The 20,732-nt window shown below is 35.0% G+C and overlaps 1 protein-coding gene across 1 annotated transcript in view; it reads right to left on the bottom strand.

Moving 5' to 3' along the window:
• The window catches only part of TRAPPC8 (trafficking protein particle complex subunit 8), an 85,298-nt gene that overhangs the window by 17,839 nt on the left and 46,727 nt on the right, over nt 1-20,732 (bottom strand). The window contains exons 13-24 of the mRNA XM_068993630.1: nt 18,995-19,219; nt 17,981-18,089; nt 16,345-16,539; nt 15,792-15,929; nt 14,581-14,648; nt 13,970-14,096; nt 11,769-11,923; nt 6,491-6,933; nt 4,803-4,950; nt 3,382-3,478; nt 1,294-1,362; nt 1,145-1,203 (exon numbers count right to left, since the gene is read on the bottom strand). Of these exons, the coding sequence (XP_068849731.1) occupies nt 1,145-1,203; nt 1,294-1,362; nt 3,382-3,478; nt 4,803-4,950; nt 6,491-6,933; nt 11,769-11,923; nt 13,970-14,096; nt 14,581-14,648; nt 15,792-15,929; nt 16,345-16,539; nt 17,981-18,089; nt 18,995-19,219 (1,833 nt within the window). The remainder of the gene's footprint in view (nt 1-1,144; nt 1,204-1,293; nt 1,363-3,381; nt 3,479-4,802; nt 4,951-6,490; nt 6,934-11,768; nt 11,924-13,969; nt 14,097-14,580; nt 14,649-15,791; nt 15,930-16,344; nt 16,540-17,980; nt 18,090-18,994; nt 19,220-20,732) is intronic.

The following is a 20,732-nucleotide window of genomic DNA, read 5'->3' as shown; positions in this document are numbered from 1 at the left end:
TTTGTATTTCTACAACTTACATATTTCTTACCAACTTGGTTGAATATAAGAAGGCCACCCTAATGCTTTAACACCCTAAATATTTGGTACAAATTACCCTGAATCTTAAATCCAGATGGCCATGACATTAACTTGGACCTTCCAAGTATCCAGGGAAGACAAATGAGTATTCAAAGAAAATAGGAAGTTAACTGTTGAGAATCTGAACAACAACATATATATAAATATGTATATATAACTGAATCAATTTGCTGTACACTTGAAACTTACAAAATATTATAAACCATTCTTCAGTTTTAAAAAAGTAAATTGTTAAAAAGAAAAATTTTTAATTATTTTTCCTATTGAAAAATTTGTTTTACTATTTAAAATAACAAGTATTTCCCAATCAAATACTTGGAAGACTAGGTGATACCCAATGAAACACAACTCAAATGAAGTTACTGGCATTAACTTGGCTTTTACACTGAAGGGAGAGAATAAGAGAAAAGATTTTTAAACAGACTTAGAACTACAGAATTTCCCCTAGTTAATAGAATAGTGTGTTTCACTGTAGAATCTTGACACTTAATTTCCTATATTATAAATTCTGTTAAGTAGATGTTAAGCTTCCAAGTTAATTATTAAATATTAATAAATAAGTAAGATTTACCCCCTCAGACATGAACTTTTTTCACTGTTCACACAGTTCGTTCATAACAAAAATTACAAAAAATTTTCAGTTATCTCATTACTAAAAAAAAAAAAATTACGAACAGCTTATTATTTGGGTCTCAGAACCATTTGATATTCCCAAATCCAGGGAATCATCATCTGTATGTTCCACTGTGACCACTTTTCCAAATAGATAGGTTCTTTCATTTAATCCTGTTTCTTTTTTTAATGCCAGGGGCTAAATTTATCTCCTCAGTATCTTACAATCTAAAAGAAAGCTAAATTTAAATTACTAATTAAAATGGCATACTACATATTGCATTTTTATTTGCTTTGGGGCATGACAGCAGTTGCAAAACTCAACAAAGCTGATACGTTCATCCACCAAAGAATTTAGAGATTAGTAGAGTTAAACATTTTTGCCAAAACAGTCAAGATACTCCAGAATTACAACTTTAAATATCAAATGCTATTAGGTTTACTTGCATACCTGTTCATTTCCAAAGATGATATCTGCAAAGGTGTATTTTTCTGAGGCCTCTGTAGCAACTAAAAAATGGAGGAGAACAAACTAATCATGTCCTTGGCACGAAATAGAAAATGACCATTTAAGAAAGTGTGACACTAAAATGAATTTACCTTCTTCTTCTTTACATTGTGTTGCCTTGAAACAAAACTTTCCCTTCTCCCTACTGGCAAGTTTGGCATCTAGGAAAAGAAGAGAGTAAATTTCAAAGATCTTTCTCCGTTTGTAACATGGTAAAACCTAGTTCATTACTCAGACTTCTATAGTCAAACTGGAGAACATTTCATCGTTAGAAATAATGTTTAATGGAATCTGGTCCTATCACTTCATGGCAAACGGAGAAACAACGGAAACACTGAGAGACTATTTTCGTGGGCTCCAAATCACTGCAGATGGTGACTGCAGCCATGAAATTAAAAGATGCTTGCTCCTTGGAATAAAACCTATGATCAACCATTAGACAGCATATTAAAAAGCAGAGACATTACTTTGCCAACAAAGGTCCGAAGAGTCAAAGCTATGGTTTTTCCAGTAGTCATGTATGGATGTGAGACCTGGACTATAAAGAAAGCTGAGTGCCAAAGAATTGATGCTTTTGAATTGCAGTGTTAGAGAAGACACTTGAGAGTCCCTTGGACTGCAAGATCTAACCAGTCAAACCTAAAGGGAATCAGTCTTGAATATTCACTGGAAAGACTGATGTTGAAACTGAAACTCCAATACTTTGGCCACCTGATGCCAAGAACTGACTGACTGGAAAAGACCCTGATGCTGGGAAAGATTGAAGGCAGGAGAAGAAAGGGACGACAGAGGATGAGATGGTTGGATGGTATCACCGACTCGATGGACAAGAGTTTGAGCAAGCTCTGGGAGCTGGTGACCGACAGGGAAGCCTGGCATACTGCAGTCCATGGGGTCGCAAAGACTCGGACATGACTGAGCAACTGAACTGACTGAAAAACATTTTTGCTTTTCTCTCAATGAAGCAAATCTCATTCAATTCTTTAAAAGGGTAAGATTAGATTTTCCTGAAATTCATGTTCATACAGATAAACAGAAATTTTGAAAACTCAGAATTTGGGAGCCAGAGAGTACATAACCCCACCACTCTATTGTTTGATTTCCTATCAGTATTTTATCATGTGGATAATTTATATCAATATTATTATATGCACATAGTTTGCTATGATACATTTTCCCACTATATTACAGACACATTTTAAAAGGTTATATATTTTAATGACAAGATGAGTTTTAGCTTAATTCACATTAAAGATACATTCAATTTTTCCCTATTAAACATAAGCCTGAAATAATCTGCTCTGAATATATGGATCTTCTTATATTTTTGAATTAATTCCTTTGTATAAATTCCAAAAATAAGGATTACTGTGAGGCTAGGTAAGGGTTTAAAACATTTTTTTAATCTTTTAAAATACATGTACAATTATTTCTAGAAAGAGTACCATTTTGCCAGCTTCAATCTATTCTGACAAACACTAAGCACTCTCATACTACTGGCAAGATGATAAAATGATAGCAATATTTTGGAAAACAATTAGACAATATGTATCACAAGTGTGCATGTTCTTTTAAGTGTTATATGGGTTTGGAAATACACAGAAAAGCCAATCAACATACAAGTATGATTATACACAGAAAAACCAGCTTACCAAGAGTAAAGGAAACAAAGAGAAACTAGTCTGTATGCTTCTGTACTATTTGGAATTTTGACTGTGACCATGTATTCAAGCACTAATTTTGTAACTGAATTTTTTTTTTGGTAGATCATTTTTAAAAGTCGCTATTGAATTTGTTACAGTACTGCTTCAGTTTTATGTTTTAGCTTTTTAGCCATGAGGCATGTGGGATCTTAGCTCCCCAATCAGGGATCGAACCTGCACCCACTGCATTGGAAGGTGAAGTCTTAACCACTAGACCACCAGGGAAGTCCCACAACTGAATTTTTAAAAAAAGAATATACAAATAGAAAAGATGTGGAATAAAAAGATGGGAAATCATCGATTAAGATGGGTAGTTTCATTAAAAATCATGCAATGTAATGAATGCACAAATTAATGCTTAAAAAAGTTAATTATAAGAAAGGCACCAATAATCTTATTATATTCTGGTACTGTTCTGAAGAAAAGTAAACTAATAAAGATAGCAGAATTTATTCTGAAGAAGGAAAAAGCACAAACCTTTGTTTTCAGAGAGATTTACAGACTTCTGTAACTTCCAGTGTTTACTACTACTTGATACTTGTACTATATGGAATTCCTTCACACCTGCTTCACTCTATCAAAAAGAAGTAAGAGAGTCATTCAGGATTTAGAAGCACTTAGTATATTCTTCTGAGAAGGACACTGCTACCAAAGTCACTGTCAGTTAACATAAGATGCAATTTTTATTCTGAAATAAATTAACACTACATATTTCAGGAATGGCAATTATTTAAATTCCTCCACAAACATTCTTAAAACAGGTAAGTCATCACCTATCCAAGAAACAGATTTAATTATACTTCTGGTGGCTAATTTTGAAAGGCATTCAGTTATTAGAATCTATCATATTGAGTTATTTATCAAAAATTATTTGTCAATTTTTAATCAAAACCATAGCACTTTCATTTTATTTTTTCTCATGTTTCTATCACATTCTTATTAAGGCAGAAAAGCAACAAAGAACAGAACCTCCAAATACAATCAACTACATTTATTTAAACTGCATGCAATTTTTGTATTCTCCTTAATAAGAACTAATTTGAAATTATCCAGACGTTTTTCCTAAAATGACCTTACAAATTTACGGAGTTGAAAGAAAAAGGACATTACAGAATTAACAACAATTCAAATAGGTAGCTAAACAGCATCAATCTGAAGCTAATATTCTATTTTAATAAGATCACATTCCCTTCCTTCAAGAATTTTCATTTTGATCTTTAAAGTACATAAACAGGAATGGTAAATAAAATGTTTGAAATGCTTTACATAAAGGAAATCGTACTGTTGGCAATATGTAAGTGAGGGGTTATCAAGTTACGATTGAATGTGAAATCCTAATAGAACTTTGTAAATTTAATCACATCAAAAGATGTTCTCAGTGGTGAGACTAGAAAGCATTTTATAAGATCTCTTTTGGGTTGAATTACTGGTATGTATGGCTATATACGGAGAAGGCAATGGCACCCCACTCCAGTACTCTTGCCTGGAAAAATCCCATGGACGGAGGAGACTGGTAGGCTGCAGTCCATGGGCTCGCACAGAGCTGGACACGACTGAGCGACTTAGCAGCAGCAGCAGCAGCATGGCTATATACCACATGACTAGTTCTTGCCTGGGAGAAGCCCAGGGACGGTGGAGCCCAGTGGGCTGCCGTCCATGGGGTCACAAAGAGTCGGACACGACTGAAGTGACTTAGCAGTAGCAGCAGCAGCAGCATATTAATACCACTAGATCCTTTTATTTGAAGCACTAAAGGATAAAACCACAAAAGCAAATTGAGAAGTAGGATTTTTTATATTTTATTCAAAATGAATACTCCCTAAATTCCTAGCTTATGCTGTCTTGTGAAGGAAAAAAATTCATAATTAAAAACAAAGTTTATTTTTAAACTAACTTACAGTATTGGTATTTTCCACATCCACAAAGACTAGCATATTGCCTCCTCTGCCCTCCTCATCTTCAAGAGAATTACTTCTGCAGACAGTGGCTCGCACATTCAAAGATCGACTGGTACAAATGACTGCAGTATGCCTTAATATTCTGTGACTAAAAAAGTAAAAATTACAAATTTAATCTAAGAACCTCTCCCAGCATGATGATTCTCTAATTCCAAATAAAGTTTTAAAAACCTATTCACTCTCAGGACCATTTATACTATTAAAAAAACAAAGACAAATACAATAATGTAAGAATAACTAGATAGCCTAACTTTAGTTCAATTCTTTACTCCCAGTTTGGAAGAAAACTATTAGTCTTCCTTTTCCCCTGCTCAAACTCATCCATAGCACAGACCTGAAAATAATCATCATATAGTTACATCTTGATTATGACTCTTCTGATAATAGTTCCAAAGTCACTGGACGCCTACCAAGCACTGATAAATTACACACTTTCACCTGGCATTCAAGGCTTTCCACAACAAAGCTTTACAATTCAATCTTTATTCCCATTTTATACATTTTACACTGTAGCCAAACTAACTATATTCAGTTTGTATCTCCTAACTTGTCAATATTTATCCATAAATACAGCTACTTCCTGGAATACCCACTACTCTTTTGCCTATACCTTTTGACATTCAAATTCTGAAATCTTTACTTTCTTTGGAAGTTCATTTCACCACTACTACATTCCACAAAGCCTTAATGAATTGCTTTGGCCAGAAGACTCATCTTCTTAAGGGGAATTAACATTTACGAAGGACCTACAACATACTTTTCCTTACAAGTATTGCATCTTTTTGTTCTCACAGTAAGCCTTTTACGATATTTTAAATAGTCAAATAAATTTTAAAAAGTAGCACAGTTATTCCAAGTTAATTCTGTAAAAATGACAATGGGATTAGCATGAAATACTCTTGTGGAAATATACAAGCTACGGCTCCTTGTGTTTTGATTTCTTCAGAGATATCCATAACACCACCCAAATTACTTGCTCTGCAAACACATAAATTTGGGGAGGCAGGGGAGGGCACTAGAGAAAAGGAAAAGTTAAAATAATTTCCTTTAAAAAGGATGACTGTAGGCAACCTATCTTCATATACTAACGACACTCTTAATTCATGGTATCTGTGAATTTCATTATTATGTGGTAACTCTGACCACAGTACTTAGCTGTATCAAAAAGCCATGAAGTTTACAGAAAGAAGCATGAAAAAGATTAATGTAGCTTAATTTTTTTCCACTTTTGGCTACTCAGATTAGGGACAACCTCAGATACAAACTTCATGCATAATTTGGTTAAGGATAATTTCTTAGTAAACAATGACATAGGTTAACAAATAATAAAATGTTTATTTGAATGGATATATACTTTCCTGGTGGCTCAGATGATAAAGAATCTGCCTGCAATGTAAGAGACCCAAGTTAGATCCCTGGGTCAGGAAGATCCCCTAGAAAAGGGAATGGCTACCCATTCTAGTTTTCACACCTGGAGAATTCCATGGACAAAGGAGCCTGGCAGGCTACATACAGTCCATAGGGTTGCAAAGAGTTGGACAACACTGAGCAACTAACCCTTTCACTTTTTTTCATATATACGTATCCTTAACGCAGAGGTTAAATCTGAAACATTTTATAATACTCACCGTATTTTAGGCTGCTTTTTAACACTTTCATAGTAAAACAGAAAGTTAATTTCATGGACACCTTCTGCATCTGGCCCACGTAACCACATTGGTAGCTGAACTGAAGCTCCAGGTAGAAGAACAGTGTCAGGAAGGGGAACAGAAATCACCTCTGGCTGACTTCCTATGCCGATGCCAAAATCCACAGAAGAAGCTGACGACACTAGTGCTGTACACACAGAGGTGGAATCTGTCACAACAGTCTTGTAAGCACTACAGTTCTCGGAAGCCGAGGGACTCAGCGGTGTCAGAACAGCTGTGTTACCGCCAAAGGTAAAGAACTCTGGACGCTTAGAAACAACCTTCAATCCAGTAAGAGGACATTTGCTGACATTGACAAATTCTACATAGGCTTTTCGGATTTCTCCACAGAGGAGCCCTGTAGGAAAATGTATAAAGAACACCTGCATTGGAGGGAAAAAATATTATTATATTGTCTGTTAAAAATTCTGAACCTCTACTGAATAACACTTTAAGATGCTGTTATTTCTTTACTACAGGGTTGCAAGTATTTTATTCATTCTCTTTGATATCTCCCGGTGTATGTGGTTATTAAGAACTCCATTTTTAAAGAGAGGGTAAGACAGAGACCAATGTTACTCAGTAGCAGATTTCAGAGTTACATATTAAAGGTACAATGTCAACAACTAGAGGGTCACCGGCAAAATTTTCACAACTGTGTAGATTATGGTTAAGACAAGTTATTAAGTCATTTAACATGATTACATGAACAGTTATCAGCCGAAGAGCCCTTAACACTGTCAACTTAAAAAGTAGCTCATCTATTTATTTATACATCATTAAAATGAAGTGATGCACAATAGGTCTGAAAAGAGGAGAACATACAGAAGCATGATTCCATATACATAATTTTTAAACCTGGTATCTCTGAATATGCTCAGGGTTCCCATAACCCAATGTGTGAGGGAAACCGGACCTGACTAACAGAGACTCTTTATAGACTTTCCCATTTAGTGTGATATTCATGTGGTTCATTCAAGCTATGTTAATGTGTTTGATAACTGGTGCTGCCACAAACCCAACAGGGGTCACAAAATGTGGAAGATAAAAACACACATGTATATGCGTGATTTCTAAAAAAAAAAAAAAAAAGACTTTCAACACCTGCCTGGCCTCAGGATTTCAGATAGGGACTGTCGACGTGTACTAAAGAGCTGGAAATATGGACTAACCAAATCATCCAGTAAGTCATTCGCATGTAAAAGATCCAAAGCATAAATGTCAGAAGTACCCTGACAGAATCACAGGAAGGAGGGATAAGAGGGTAAGAGTATGAGGAGTAAGGGTCAGCCGGCTGTCCCAAAGGAGTTACCAAAGTCCAGTGGAAATATCTGTGTCTGTCAATCTAAGTTTGAATAAGACTTCTTTCTGGCCAAATTCTTAAGAAATCAGATAAAATGAGAAGCTTCAGAAATGGACATGAGAAAATAAGGGATTAACACAGAAATCGAAAACACAAGTTAAGAAGTTAGGAAAAAATAAACTAAGCATAACATCATACTGAAAACACAGATAATGTACTAATTAGCCAGTATCAAGTAAGCTTAGTCAAATAAGCTAAAATTTGTGAAGGACTATCAATTTTGAGTTGTTACATCAAAAACAACCGCATGAGTAACCAGTGAAATAACAGTGCTGTAGAGACACCCAGATACCACGGGTAAGGCAACAGCACTGGCAGAACGGGAAGGCTGATGGGATAGGACCAGTGATAAACCATACGTAGGATACTGTGTATGTACCTTCAGAATAAGGTTTTACTAAATATACTATGCTGACTTTAAGGAGAACCAGTACATCTAGCCTTTACTTCAAATGCATTTCTGCTAAAAGTCCTCATAAAAAGTTGATGTTTTAGACAGCTTCAAATTTTAATGGAAAATAAGACCAAGAACCAGGACTTTTTACTTTCACTTCCACTAATTAATCCTCAAGATGTGTGATAGGCATATAGAGTAAAAATGATACACGTAAGGCTAGTCATTGTGATTTCATCTGTAACATCAAGTGATCTGACATGATAGGCCAAGTCTGGTTGAATAAATGTCATATACACAAGATACTGCCTACAGTGAGAACCTGAAGGGTCTGGTCTTCTATTTTTCTATGTAAAACTTTTTTCTAATGAAATGTAAAAAAAATTAATAAGGGAAGAAAAAGTTTTGCAATGATACCTTTTTTTCCCCAACAGAACTTAAAACCTAAACATTTCTAATCAGTAGATACAGCTCACAGCTGTATGCTTTCAGTATGCTACCTACACACGTGATAGTTAACACACGACACTTTAATCTTCATCTTTTCTCAGCTTCAGTAATTTTCATGCTCACTCTTATTTTGATTAAGAGACTATTTCATCAGATGTTGTAGACTGATTACTTCTTTCACTACGCCCTTAAATACTTCAAACTCTACAAAGTATTTCTGACATATGATATTAGGAATGAGAATATTCTATGAATTTTTTACTAATATTAAGGTATACTATTACTCATCCAAATATAATAAAAGTTCTCTTAACCAAGTTAAAAATCTTAAATGATGAAAACTGCCAGATGAAAGATAGTATGTGCAAGTATTTACTAACCAGAAATGAGCACTGACATCAGTCTGTAAGTCTTCTACTTGCCCTGCACAACTCTTTATTTATTATTATTATTATTGTGTCTCCTGCATTGACAGGCGGATTCTTCACCACAGAGCCACCAGGGAATCCCCCATACAGCTCTTTAAATGCAACGTAATTGTTGTTGCTGTTTAGTCACTAAGTCATGTCTGACTCTTCTGAGACTCCATGGACTGCAGCCTGTCAGGCTCCTCTGTCCATGGGATTCTCCAGGCAAGAATACTGGAGTGGCTTGCCATTTCATTCTCCAGGGGATCTTCCCAACCCAGGGATCGAACCCGTGTTCTCATACTTGGGTGGTGGACTCTTTACCACTGAGCCACCTGGGAAGTCTGCAACATAATTAAGCAAGTGTAAAATCTGGGCAGAAAATATGCAGCTCAACAATACCTTTTGCTCAACACAAACAGCACCATTTTCATGAGCATGTTACCTATCCCACCACTATAAGTATAGGATTAGTGAGTGAAGTCGCTCAATCATGTCCTACTCTTTGCGACCCCATGGACTGTAGCCTACCAGGCTCCTCCCTCCATGGGATTCTCCAGGCAAGAGTACTGGAGTGGGTTGCCATTTCCTTCTCCAGGGGATCTTCCTGACCCAGGGATCGAACCCGGGTCTCCCACATTGTAGACAGATGCTTAACCGTATGAGCCACTAGGGGAGCAAGTATAGGATTAGTACCATAAAATCATCCAATGAGAAAACGGAAGTAACATCCAATTAAAGGGCATCATATGGACTTACAGACGAAAAAAATCACATGGACAAAAAAATGAAGACTAACCAACCTTTTCAGTTATCAAAGAAATGCCAATTTTCACCAGTCTGATTTACAAAAGTTAAAAAAAATAAAAATAAATAAAAACATGATAGTATCCAGTATGGCACTGACAGAAGGCAATGGCACTCTCATTCTGAAGGAAATCTGTCAATTCCAAGAGGCTTGCTAAAGGTAATTCTGTGGTACATTGCACAATTGATCCAACAATTCCATTTCTAAAAGTCTACAGCCTAAACTAAAGCATGGACAAAATATATACATAATGTTTACCTCAGAACTGTCAGTAACAATGAAAAGCCAGAACCATACCCATCGATACATAAATGACTAAAATACAGTATAATATGTCTAAATAAAGGCAAACCTTAAGCAGCTGTGAAATAATTTTTACTGAATGAAAACAAAGATCAGGTTTTGTTGATAAAGGCAAAAAGCAAGTCACAGAATAAAATGTGCAGTATGATTACTAAAAATATATACAAATATACAATGAAAGGTCTGAAAAGAGAAACATCAGTTTGGTATCACTGGCTGAAGGTGAATGACTAAGCTTCTAACCCCCCTTCCAGGGAAATCTGAGGATACAGGAGGAAGAACCTCCTTCCAGGGTTCACACTTGCACTCCATGGCCGTGCCAGTGGCCTGCCTCTCAGGTAGACAGCTGATTCAAGGTGGGCCACCTAGATTCAAGGTGTTCTCTCCTAGACACTTGATATATCTTATAATGAAGTGGCACAAAGACCAGAAGTTGTAAGACTAATAAAGTTGTATCAAAATAGGAGTTTGGGATGGACATGTACACACTGCTACTACTATATACATGTGGAACTCTGCTCAACATTATGTAGTAGGCTGTGGGAGGGGAATTTGGAAGAGAACGGATACATGTATATGTATGGCTGAGTCCCTTTACTGACCACTTGAAACTATCACAATATTGTTAACTGGCTATACTCCAATAGAAAATAAAAAGTTATTTAGAAAGTAATGCTTTCTAAAGGTTTTACAAATTTCCCAGAGCTGCCCCGGGGGGAGGGGGCAGCAGCGGGTTTAATACTACCTAGCATCAATTTCTATCTTTTGCAGCTAAAAGACTGCATGGTAATCCACTCCAGTACTCTTGCCTGGAAAATCCCATGGATGGAGGAGCCTGGTAGGCTGCAGTCCATGGGATAGCTAAGAGTCGGACACGACTGAGCAACTTCACTTTCACTTTTTACTTTCATGCATTGGAGAAGGCAATGGCAACCCACTCCAGTGTTCTTGCCTGGAGAATTCCAGGGATGAAGAAGGAGCCTGGTGGGCTGCCGTCTATGGGGTCACACAGAGTCGGACATGACTGAAGCGACTTAGCAGCAGCAGCAGCATCAATTTCTATCTTTTGCAGCTACAAGACTGCATGAAGGCATGACAGTGTGGGACACAAAGAAAGTGAATATTGCTTTTATTCATACACCTATCTATATTGCTTAAACATTTTATAAAAATTAACTCCTGTGTTATTTTTATATCTTACCCAGAAAGAGCCACTGATTTTAATAACAATCAAAGTGTTCTTTTAGAAGCTTTTTCCCAACTTCTATGAATATTTTGAGGGTTATATCTTATAACCTGACTGTGAGTTAATGCCAATTTGCATGATTATCTTGTCTTTATGAATTACATCTATTTAACATTAGCTTACCAAGAATTTAAAACTGCACTTCAATATATCAACAATCTCAAAGTCTAAAATTAATCTATCCAAATTATCATCCTCACCTTGGAGATAAATTATTAAGCCCATGAAATTTTAAAAAGTGAAATACCTCCAATAGTGGCATTTCCTCAGTGATTATGGGATCTAGACGTCGATCAGGACCATATTTAATAGATGTTTTCTCTTCTTTTGTGTTGTTAAGTCGAGGACCTTGAATTTCTAAATCCTGTCTCCCTCGGACTGACATACTCAAGGAATGTTTTCCTGAAATAAAAAACAATCAATGCCCTAAAATAATTTGATAAGTTAACTGACATCAAGTTAGCCTGAATATATGAGTACTGTCTGTTTCAGATTATTTCTAGAAGAACTCTATAGACAATTACCAATTAACATGGTTAAGCAAAGAACTAAGCATATTTTATGTTCATGTTTAACCACATCTACTATAGCATGCTGCTTAATTTCTCATTTTATTAGGATTTACCTACTTTGCAGAAGGACTGCACATCATCAAATGGGAAGTTTCTGAAACCTATAATTAACCGGAAAGACCTGACAGAATAGCTACTCATATTCAAATATATATACTAATTTCAATTATTTCTGGATTATAAATAACTACACTTTCTCAACAGACTTAACTGTACCTTCTCAATAGACTACACAATGAAAATTATAATAGACATAGCTTTCTCAAAATTAAACTCATTTAATATGCATGTGAGCTTTTCCCCAAAAGCTTCCACACACTGCACATAGGTGTGAAAATAGCAAAGGCAGACAACTGTTATTTCCTGCAGGAATACTTAAGACCTATCATTCAGTCATGTCAAACTCTTTGTGACCCCATGGACTGTAGCCTACCAACTCCTCTGTCCATGAGATTTTCCAGGCAAGCATACTAGAGTGGGTTGCCATTTTCCTCTTAGCAGGAATACTTAGAACCTTTAATATGCTGAAGCTCACTGTGATATGCCCAGACTAGACCTATAATGTAACATTTCTATTACCTCATTTGACCCAGATTCCTGTTAGCATTTAACAATAAAACTTCATTCAAATTCTACTATACGGTACAATTTATTTTAATAGTTAATTCAGGGTCTTCTCCAACTAACATCATAAAAAATTTATAAATGATTTATTAATGCATATATTTGGTACCTTGAATGAAGTAATTAGCTATAATTTATTGACAATCATAACTTTGTGGTACAAAATTAAAATCATAGGCTAGTGGGAAAGTAAAGAAGCTTCAAAAAGTTTTTCACACTCAGCTAACTTACTTAAAATATTTAAAAATTAGCAATATTATTTGCAGAAGAATCTCCTCTGGTGTTTATCAACCAAGAATTATACACGTAGTACTAAACTGCAGAATACTATACTTTTAGTGGCAATTTTTTGTTTTATAATTTTTGAATTCTTATGGATTCATTCCATTTCAGTATACATTCCAAAAAAATGTTTTACTAAATTACCCTAGATATACAAGCAAGTAGAAATTTCAAACTGAACTTTAAAAGAACCAACAAATTTTCCAAGTGGTCCCAAAAGATTTCTCAATATTAATAATCAGCTTTTATAAATGCTAAATTCAGGTCTGCTGACTATTAATTTGTTAAAAATAGCTATTAAAATGAAGAGACAGAAGAGAGGAATTTTATAGTAAATTCTCTCTAGTCTTATCAACTTAAACTCAAATAGCAACATATTATTACAAAATAATATGAGAATGGTTTCCTGAAATTAAAGGAAAAAAAAAAAGGCAAGCTGTGTTAAACATGTATCTGGTAGTTTTACTTTTCAAAAATTTGTAAAATTTATCAATTCTGGGGAACCAAGAATACCAGCTTAACTCTAAATCCTTCTCTTTTTACAAAACAGATGACAGAATTTTTTGTCATTTCACATTCAATGATGTGAAAACACTGGTCCTTAGTTCACTCTATGTTTTTATAAATATTCAGAAAAAGAGACTATCCTAAGTCAACCTTTGTACTGGCAGCAGACATCTCAACCAATGGTTAGAATACGTTAATTTAGAATTTACTAAATGTGGATCAGTAACAAAGAAGAAAAATACATAGGGTAGAACCACAGAATTATAAAAAATACATCAGAAGGGAATAAAGTTGTTTTTTTTAAGCAATGGCAGAGTTAAAAATAATTCAAATTATTCGTTCTTTCATCTGATTAAATGTCTTTATTAAAGGTACTTTAAACCTAATTTAAAAATATTTCTCAATTTATTCTAAGGAGATTTACTTATTAGCTTCTAATTGTTCAGTAATGCTATAGCTTTACCTGTGTGACATCCAGGAAGAGCACCAATGCCATCTACTGCCACGGAGCCCTGAATGGTGCCAAGGTTATACACAACTCCCAGAATATGCAGCTCCCCTATGTGATGGGGAAAGAGCTTTAGCCTTGCCTGTGGAGATATTTAAGTCACTCTTATTATCTGTTTTCACAATATCTTAAATAGCGCAATACCTAAATTCTGTAATGTTACAGAGATAAAAGCTCAGACCTAAATTTATTTAATTCTCAATTGATTTATCCTACTGGAAAGCATCTTCTTCTAAAGAAACTTTCTAAACTCAATAATTATAGGCATCACAACTTTTAATAAAAACCAAGATATTCTGGCCAACCAAGTATCATATGAAATTACAACACTCAACCCAAGAAGAAAGCAAAACCTTTTTTCACCAGGCTTCTTAGGAAATTAACAAACTAAAAACCACTGCAAACCTACTTTCCCAACCTATTCTCTTCTATGTAATTCCAGTTTCTTAAGATGATAAATTTTAATTTTTAAGAAAACTGGAAAACAAACTGAATAAATAGGCTTTTAAAATCTGTTGTCATCTTACTTTTACAAAGATGTGACAGAAAAGTAATAAAGTAATTACCACTTTAGATTCTTCACTATTAATTAAGAATTCTGAAATAACTTCAGTTCCAATCATTTCAGGTTCACCTTTTACCTGAAAAGTAAATTATGTAAAATATACATTCAAACAAATAAAGTATCAGATTATTAACACTGCTACATATCAATACTTAGCAACAATGACAATAGCTATTAGTTAGCATTTATTAGGTTTTTACTATGTGCTAAGCAATATACAAAGTGAACAACATAACAAAACAGAAACAGTTTAGATACAGAGAAGAAACAGATAGTTGTCAGAGGGGAGGGGCTGGGGGGAAGAAAGAAATAGGTGAACGCGATTAAGAGTACAAACCTTCACTTACAAAGTAAATGAGTCACAAGAAGTGTACAAAGTGGGGAATATAGTCAATAACTCTGTAACATCTTTGAATGGTGACAGATGACAACTAGACTTATGGTGATCTTTTTGAAATGCACAGAAATAGCGAATCACTGGGTTGTGTATCAGGAACTAACGTAGTGTTGTAAGTCAACTATGCTTCAAAAACACAACAAATGAACAACCTCATGGTTAAGAGACTGATGTGTGGTTCTTAGAGGCAGGAAGTGGGGAGAGGGGCAACTGGATAAAAGCAATGAAAAGTTATAAACTTCCAGTTATAACATATAAGAAACAATGTAAAGCATAATAAATATAATTAATACTGCTCCATGTTATAAGAAAGTTGTTGAGAGAAAATCTTAAGTGTTCTCATCACACAGAAAAATTCTATACTTTTAATTTTCAACAATAAGCATATTATCCGGAGAAGGCAATGGCACCCCACTCCAGTACTGTGCCTGGAAAATCCCATGGATGGAGGAGCCTGGTAGGCTGCTGCAGTCCATGGGGTCGCGAAGAGTTGGGCACGACTGAGCGACTTCACTTTCACTTTTCACTTTCATACATTGGAGAAGGAAATGGCAACCCACTCCAGTGTTCTTGCCTGGAGAATCCCAGGGACAGGGGAGCCTGGTGGGCTGCCATCTATGGGGTCGCACAGAGTCGGACACGACTGAACCGACTTAGCAGCAGCAGCAGCAAGCACATTATCATACATTTTGTAATGAGGGAAAATAAGCATAAGAAAAAAGTAAGTTCAGGTCCCTTTACAGAAACTGCTGAAATGTTATTACAGCATCTGTTAGACTATTACTGAAACATGCTTATTACAAATACCTTTTAACAACTTACTAGTTCTTTAACTTCTTCATTATCCTTTCCACTGACATATTTAGGTTGAAACTTCCACAGCAATGACAAATCAGTCAACAAAAGTGGAACTTTCAAAGGATTTCTAAAAGCTACTTCCACTGTTATTGGTTCTGTAAAAGAAAGGCCTAAGTTAGTAATTTTAATAAACCCCACACATCACCGTATGCTTCAATTCTCCGAACACACCTTGCTTTCAAAGCTCTGCATTTCTGCCTAGACTGTCCTTTATCACTTTGTAAACGTGCCTTTATTCAGGATTTTTTGAAATTACCTTTCTTAGAAGATCTCCCCCATAATTTTTCTGTACTCTGTCATCCTCTCTTCTACATTTCAAAAGCACGTTGAATATTCCTGTATTAAAGTCCCCACTGCTTGGTTTTATAAATGCAGCTCACTAGTACTCAATTTACTTTTGTATCCTCAGCCTCCAGTCATATTTGGCATGCAAAAAATTACCATGAATACGTTGTAAGCAAAACAAACAAGTAAAAAACCGGGGAATAAAAATTCAAGTGTATTAATTACCTTCCACAACTGCAAGGGGAAACCTTGAGTTATCTGAATAGCTGTTCAAACAATATTGCGTGGGATGGAAGTTGGATGGAAGGACTCCTCTATTGACCACAGATACCACTTGTTCCTCAAGTTCTCGCCACTGCTGAGAGGATTCAGAGTCATATTCTTGATCAAGACTTACATGAGTAGCTGCTTGCTTTTCACCTAAAAAAAAAAAAGTGTCACTATTAACTACACATATTTATTAATACCTGCCCTCAAAGGAAATATACTTTAAATAAAAATTGAAGGTATCCAAATACATACATATACCATTCTTGCCTATTTTCAATTTTATCTGAGAGAAAAATAGTCTCTTACTAATTCTAGCCTAATTGGAACTCAACTTGTAATACTGATGCTCTTTTCCTTCTGACTCTGACAGAATATATTCTCTTAGTGTCCACAATTTTATATGAATACTTCACATATACAGACAAAATATGGAAAATAATATAACAAATACTTGTGTATCAAAATTTAAGAAATGTCAAATTTGTTGTAAGAAACCAAATTTTATTTTAAAGACTATAATAAATGTTACAGATGGAGCCGATTTCCTCTATCTCACCTTCCCTAATTCTCTCTCCTTCATCTCTTCCATTGGTACCAATTCTTCCCAGAGCTATTCCAAAGTTGAAGTATAGCATGCACATTCATAATTTTTGTTTTACTTTATCAAATATGAGTGTATATATAAACAATTCACAGAACTAGTGTATATGTTTGAAATTTATATAAATGGAATAACTTTTGATCCATCCTTCTGCAACTTTATTCACTCAACTTTATGTTGTGGGTATTATCCACATTGAAATATATAGAACTCATTCACTCATGTCCTACACCATGAAACCAATATATGAAGGTACCAAAATCTATCGATTCATTCTGTTTCATTTTTTTTGCTACTAAAAACAATGCTTCTACAAGTACCCTGATAATATTTTAAATAAAAGACTAAATTAGCTCTCAAAAAGAAACATACTAAGCTCCAATTAAAAAGACTTAAAATTACAAAGTTTAATATGCATAAAGACCTTTAATGTATTTAAACTTTTGGCCCAGTATTGCCATTCTAAAGCTCAATGCTAAGGAAATAATCCTGAATTTTAGAAAAGTCTCACAATAAGAACAGCAATTATATTGGCAACTGTTTGCTGCATCTGTGTACATTTGAAATTTTCCATAATAAAATGTTAAGACAAGATTCATCCACAAAGATGTCCATTACAACTTAGATGTCACATAATCAAAAAAGATGGACACCATATAGCAAATATTAAAATACTTTATATCCATTGAATGAATTACAACCATTAAAAATGCTTATCAAGATTATATAATCTTTATGAGAATTTCTTTATATTATGTGAGAAAAGTCATTATACGTACAGCTATTTTGTTGTTATTGTTTTTATATTTTAAAGCTGGAAGGAAAAGCACTGAAGTAGTAGGTTCAAGTGGCAGGATGATAGATGATATGGTATAGTTGTTTACTTTCAAATATTCTTTAACAATGACATAATATTTTTTAGTGGAAAAAGATGAAATAACTTCAAAGAAAAAGTCACTAGGTAACAAAGCCAAATTAAACTTTACTAACCATCTGCTGGTCGTCTGTCATGGCCAAAGAAAACTCGGGTTGCTGGACTGTTAATATATGGTAAAGGAAGCTGCGGTAAAGGGCCATCTGGTGAGAGCTGACTTACATTCTAAGAGAAATACAAAAGACAAAAAGAATTTTTGAGAGAACGCTTATCTGTCCTCATTTTTAATACATAAGTTATTAAAGGCATGTTAAGAAAGAATATTAAGAATCACTAGTTTTACTTAATATATGAGTCATAAAATTTTACAAGGAAGAACTTTAGATATATTTATTTTGGTCCAAGAGAATCTCCTTAAGGTTACTCAGCAAGTTAGTTCTCTCTGGATGCTAAAGCTCCAAATATTATTTTTATATGTATTTTACTTCCTAGACTCATTATAGCATTCTATCTGCCAAAATTCTTACCCATATGATTTCAAATTACTAAAGTAAAAAAGGGTAATTATATTCTGCAGGACAGATAAAATATTTACTATTCATGGACCTTGAGGAAAAAATTACAACTTTCCATTTTGTCCACAAAATAATGCTTTAAATTTGCTATTCTCCTGTCTCAGTGAAATATTTTTTCTTCCTATTAATTTTTCTGCCTTTCATCAAAGTAATGTCTACCTCTCACAGATCCATATCTACTCATCTTTCATAGGAAACAGAGAGGAATGTACTTTTCCAAAGAATGGGACGATAACCCAAACGCTGTAAAGCCAGTTTTAATTCAAAAATACATAATGAAGAAAACAGTCCCAAAAGCTCATGGTATTTTTTTTTTTTTTTTAGATTTCAAATACAGCCACAAATCAATTCTCTTTTATGAGAACGGTAGAAGGGCAGTGTAATTCAGATTTATGACCAAAAAGACTAGTCTGTTGTACTTTATTATGAAAGATAATTATATATAGTCTAATAAAACCACTTATAAGATTCTTACTAGATAGTACTGAAAATGAGTTTTTCTGAAAATAATGACAAATATAATTTTAATATCCACTTCTGAGAATAAGTATTCACCTTGTAAACATAAAGATATTCTCTGAGGAAGGCCCCTTGTTGAGCAGCAGATTGTTTACTTTCATTGATTAAAATATGCCTGAAAGCAGACACAGCATTGTCCAGTTGCCTGAGAGTGTAGGACTGTCGCCCAATGGTGAAGTTAATATGATCCTCTGCAAGAGACCAGCCTTTTCCTTTGTAAACTTGCATGGCTTGACAATAGCAGCGTAAAGCATGTTTTTTCTGTAAGAAAATATATAAAGCAAAGTATTACAATCCAAATTTCTCTGGGACTGGACAAACACACACAGACAAAAGTCAAGTAACTAGTAATGAGTTCTTCTAACGGAGACTGGGATGATGAAGAAAATGAAACTAAACTTCGCAATGATTGCTAAAAACCAAGAGATCCTGAAGCAGACAAGCAGCTGCTCTGTCCAAGGGTAAGAAGTCTGAGAAGTCAGGGATAATACTGATTTTGTGAAAAACCATCTGGGAATTTCCAGAGCAGCAGCACGTGGAGTCATAGATCAGTGAGAGACTTGCTGTTAACTTGTAGCTGAGAGCTATCTTGCGAAGCTTAAATTTGGTTAGTCATTATACCACTGCCCTGGACTGAACAGTAAAGTGTGTTCTAATTCTGCATATATGAGTATGAAGGTGTATGTGTCTACATGTATTTGTTGGTCTTTGATAGTGACAGAGTTTGGTATTCTTTTCTTCTGCCTAAGGCTGCATCCTACCACACCCTTAAGTGTAGGTTAGGCTTTAATTACATATTAATGCCACCCTCTGAACTCAGACAACCTCCATTCTAAACACGGGATTTGGTATTCCTGGCAGCTCAAGACCCTGCCTGCAATGCAGGAGACCTAGGTTCAATCCCTTGGTCACAAAGATCCCCTGGAGAAGGAAATGGCTACACACTCCAGTATTCTTGCCTGAAGAATCCCATGGACAGAGGAGCCTGGAGGGCTATAGTCCATGGGGTCACAAAGAATCAGACCTGACTGAGCAACTAACTTTTTTTCACTTTTTCACCAAGAAAAAGGTTTCTCTCCACTAAACCTTTTCCTTCAGAGTAAATTCTTATACCCACCCTCTTCCAAGGTAGATTAACAAAATCTGTATCATTTTCAACCAGAATTGGTCAGTTGTTTTTGGAAATGTTTTCTTGATCAAGAGGTAATAAAGGCAAATCAAAATCATCTGCCACTTAATAGTGTGCAGTGAGAACACAGTCTCTTCTTTGTGATACTCCTACAAATATACCCAATTTGAATCTCAGGATGAGGAAACACTCAACAAGCCTAAATGGAGGCACATCTCTACAAAATAATTGGCCTATAGTCATCAGAAGTGTCAACATCATAAACGTCAAAGTACCCTTCTAACAGGATCCTTCACTATACAACCATCAAAACTTGAAGAGGGTCTGAGGATTAGACAATAACACTGTATTAAGTGCCAAGTTCTCGACTGGTGTTGTTTTACTGCTGTAGAGGAGAAAAGAATTTTGTTTCTAAGAAAGAGGCAATATATCCTAAAGTATTGGGAGGGCACTGGGGCACCAGGTAGACAACTTCACTCCCAAATGGCTCAGGTAAACCAAAGTTTCTGAACTGTATTTGAAACTGTTTTATAGGTTTGAGATCATTTCAAAATAATTTTTAAGTGATGTTTCTTAAAAACAAAACAAAACAAAAAAATCGCCATCTCCATATTGCATTTAGTAAAGGAACACAAATACTGAATC

This window comes from Capricornis sumatraensis, chromosome 21, assembly GCF_032405125.1.
Source record: "Capricornis sumatraensis isolate serow.1 chromosome 21, serow.2, whole genome shotgun sequence".
Taxonomy (NCBI): Eukaryota; Metazoa; Chordata; class Mammalia; order Artiodactyla; family Bovidae; genus Capricornis; species Capricornis sumatraensis.
This window is presented reverse-complemented; position numbering and strand designations above follow the sequence as displayed.